Genomic DNA, 2,907 nt, shown 5'->3' with positions numbered 1-2,907 from the left:
GCAATGAAAAAATGAGAATAGCCTCCTGCGCAGCAGTAATTCCCTCTCACTGGAACAGTTCAAAAAGTCGCTGATAACTACCAGTCAGTCATTAGAGAGCAGACTCCTCGTCCTGGGAGAAAGCCGATTTGTCATCTCTTAAACCCCAGGGCATCCAGCATGAAGGAGGTGGAACTAGGCCGGCCCGCGGGGAGCCAGGGGCAGGCGCTAGTGACGCAATGACTGCAACACGCCGCCAGGGCGCAGCAGAGCCCGACCCCGGGTTGCCCCATCCGCAGCAAACAATCCCTAACTCGCTCCAGGTCTTCCTTCTTAGCTGAGTGGGTTGAACCACGCAGAAGTAACCCCGCCCATTATGATGAGCCAGCCAATCACCGCGTGACCTGCTCCGGCCGGGCGGTATCGCGGCGCTTCCTTCGGTCGCTCAGAGCCTGGGTTCCGCGTTCCAGCCCCGCCCCAGGGTCTGGGCCAATCCCCGCGGCAGGGTAGAGCGTCCCCGAGGGCGGCGCCCCGCAAACCACGTGGCCCGGGAGGCGCCGAGGCCAGGTAGGCGGTGGGTTACCCAGCTCGGAGCGGGCGAGGAGACGGGTGGGCGGAGCGGGGCTGGCCAGCCTCGCCCCCCATGACCCGCTGTTCTGTGCCCTCTCCCAGCGATGGGCGTGCAGCCCCCCAACTTCTCCTGGGTGCTCCCGGGCCGGCTGGCGGGGCTGGCGCTGCCGCGGCTCCCCGCCCACTACCAGTTCCTGTTGGACCTGGGCGTTCGGCACCTGGTGTCCCTGACGGAGCGCGGGCCCCCTCACAGCGACAGCTGCCCCGGCCTCACCCTGCACCGTCTGCGCATCCCCGACTTCTGCCCGCCGGCCCCCGACCAGATCGACCGCTTCGTGCAGATCGTGGACGAGGCCAACGCACGGGGAGAGGTCAGAGGGCGGGGTCAGCGCAGGGAGGGAGGGGCCTGGAAGGTCATCCGGGGACGCGGGTGGAGCTGGGGAGACCCGGCCTGGGATAACTTAACTGGGCTCGGGGAGGTACTAGGGGCAGACAGTAGGGCCGGGAGACTGGGAAGCCAGTGCGGGGGAGGGAGGCGCTAAACGGAAGGAACTAAAGAGAGGGCGAAGCAGTGCGAACTGGGCTTGAGGAGAGGCGGTGAAAACCAGCTAATACTGTGAGTTGAGAAAGAGAAGGGTGTGGACAGACACCTGAGAGAGGTGCGAGTTGAAGTCAGATGGAGGCTGTTTACCATTTTTTTTTAGGGTAAAGCTGCCCAAATATAACGGAACGTAAGTGGCTCCATGTAATGTTAATTTTTCTAGCAACCGCATTCTTAAAAAGCAAAGAAGCAGATAAAATTAATTTTGGTAATCTTAATGAGATATTTTCATTCTTTTTTCCACTACCTCTTCATACCCTGTTGCGTTTTTCACACTACATCTCAATTTGGACTAGCCACATTTCAAGTACACAGTAGCCACAGTAGCCGTGGCGAGTGGTTTCTGTATTGAACACCACAGGTGGAGGGCTGTGCGGAGGCGGGCAGCTCTTGAACCAGCCACTGCAGAGGCCTCCTAGCCACCCAGTGCAGAGACAGCCCTCCCTGACTTTGCTGCAGAGCCCTGGACCTCGCACAGAAGAAGGAGCTGTGGGGAGAACCAAGTGAGGGACAGGAGACAGTTGGGGCTGGGGGAGTTGGGCGGCACCCATCGAGCTCCCTCTTCATAGGCTGTGGGAGTGCACTGTGCCCTGGGCTTTGGCCGCACTGGCACCATGCTGGCCTGTTACCTGGTAAAGGAGCGGGGCTTGGCTGCAGGAGATGCCATTGCTGAAATCCGACGACTACGACCCGGCTCCATCGAGACTTATGAGCAGGAGAAAGCAGTCTTCCAGTTCTACCAGCGAACGAAATAAGGGGCCTCAGTATCCTTCTACCGGGCCCTCACTCCCCTGCCCCATGTTGTCGATGGGGTCAGAGATGAAGGGAAGTGGACTAAAGTATTAAACCCTTTAGCTCCCAGTGGCTCAAGACACTGAAGTAGCCCACCCCTGCAGGCAGGTCTTGATTGAAGGGGAGGCTTGTACTTTTTTGTTGAATAAATGAGTTGTACAAACCAGGGCACGTTGCATGGTACTTTATAAAGCATTCCCACACATCAACTTATTTCAGCCTCACTGTAGCCCTGTGATACAGGAAAGGCAGATGGGCCATCTCTGTTCTTTGGATGAGGTGGCCAAAGCTCAGAGAGGCCCATCATCACGCTTCTAGAAAGTGGAAGGATGGGCCAAAACAGCAACACACGTCTTCAATCCCTTGAAGATGCTGAAATACTATGTATCTGTTCCCTGACAATATTCCATGTGTTTTCTAGGGGAGCTAGTCAATGAAAAGGATTCAGGTCCAGAGTAGCCTGGCCTCCTGGTATTCCCAGGTCTCTGATGCTCACGGGCCAGGAGGCCCCTCCGTGTAGGCCCACCTGCTGCACACGTGTCAACCTTGTTTCTCTGGGGGTAGAGACAGCCTGGATGTCACACTCACAGATAACCACCGTCTCTACCTCCTCAGGGCTGGGCGTCTCTTACCAACCTCAGGTGCTGCTCAGCTCATCTGGGCTCTCTGGCCCATTCTGCTGCCCCACAATCTCAGTCCAAAGGACTCAAGAACAGAGCTAATCTAGGCAGTTACACAGAGCAGATGTTTAACAATTAAATGAAGAGTTCTAGGGCTCTAAATCTTGCCCATGTTTCTCAGATGTTATCTCCAGTTATCCCCTATTGGACCCCATTCTGCCCTCCTGTTGGGCCCTATTTTGCCAGCACCACTACACTTTTGACTTATGAGAGATGGGAAGAATGGCATATATCCACCCCATGGACTCTTTGCTGTAGGTCTGCCTGAATCCCTGTGCTCTTTTC

At 56.7% G+C, this 2,907-nt stretch overlaps 1 protein-coding gene across 2 annotated transcripts; it reads left to right on the top strand.

Annotated features, from left to right (window-relative positions):
* The first annotated feature begins 493 nt into the window (after window positions 1–493).
* DUSP23 (dual specificity phosphatase 23) lies at window positions 494–2,110 on the top strand. Of its 2 annotated transcripts, none has more exons than XM_011970422.1 (3): window positions 494–553; window positions 652–920; window positions 1,720–2,110. In XM_011970422.1, the coding sequence occupies exons 2-3, from the start codon at window positions 654–656 to the stop codon at window positions 1,903–1,905; spliced, it is 453 nt and encodes a 150-aa protein (XP_011825812.1). In that variant the 5' UTR covers window positions 494–553; window positions 652–653; the 3' UTR covers window positions 1,906–2,110. The 2 variants fall into 2 exon arrangements, with proteins under 2 accessions (XP_011825812.1, XP_011825811.1); XM_011970421.1 differs by having other exon boundaries at window positions 504–546.
* The last annotated feature ends 797 nt before the right edge of the window (window positions 2,111–2,907 follow it).

This window comes from Mandrillus leucophaeus, unplaced genomic scaffold (assembly GCF_000951045.1).
Source record: "Mandrillus leucophaeus isolate KB7577 unplaced genomic scaffold, Mleu.le_1.0 Scaffold947, whole genome shotgun sequence".
NCBI lineage: Eukaryota > Metazoa > Chordata > Mammalia > Primates > Cercopithecidae > Mandrillus > Mandrillus leucophaeus.
Note: the sequence above shows the minus strand (reverse complement) of the source record. Positions and strands in the feature narration are given on the sequence as shown.

Excerpts from the sequence above, each read along its gene's own strand:
- DUSP23 (XM_011970422.1), top strand. The coding sequence starts at position 654 with ATGGGCGTGCAGCCCCCCAACTTCTCCTGGGTGCTCCCGGGCCGGCTG. Across the intron at positions 921-1,719 it reads AGGCCAACGCACGGGGAGAG|GCTGTGGGAGTGCACTGTGC; the intron begins GTCAGAGGGCGG and ends CCCTCTTCATAG.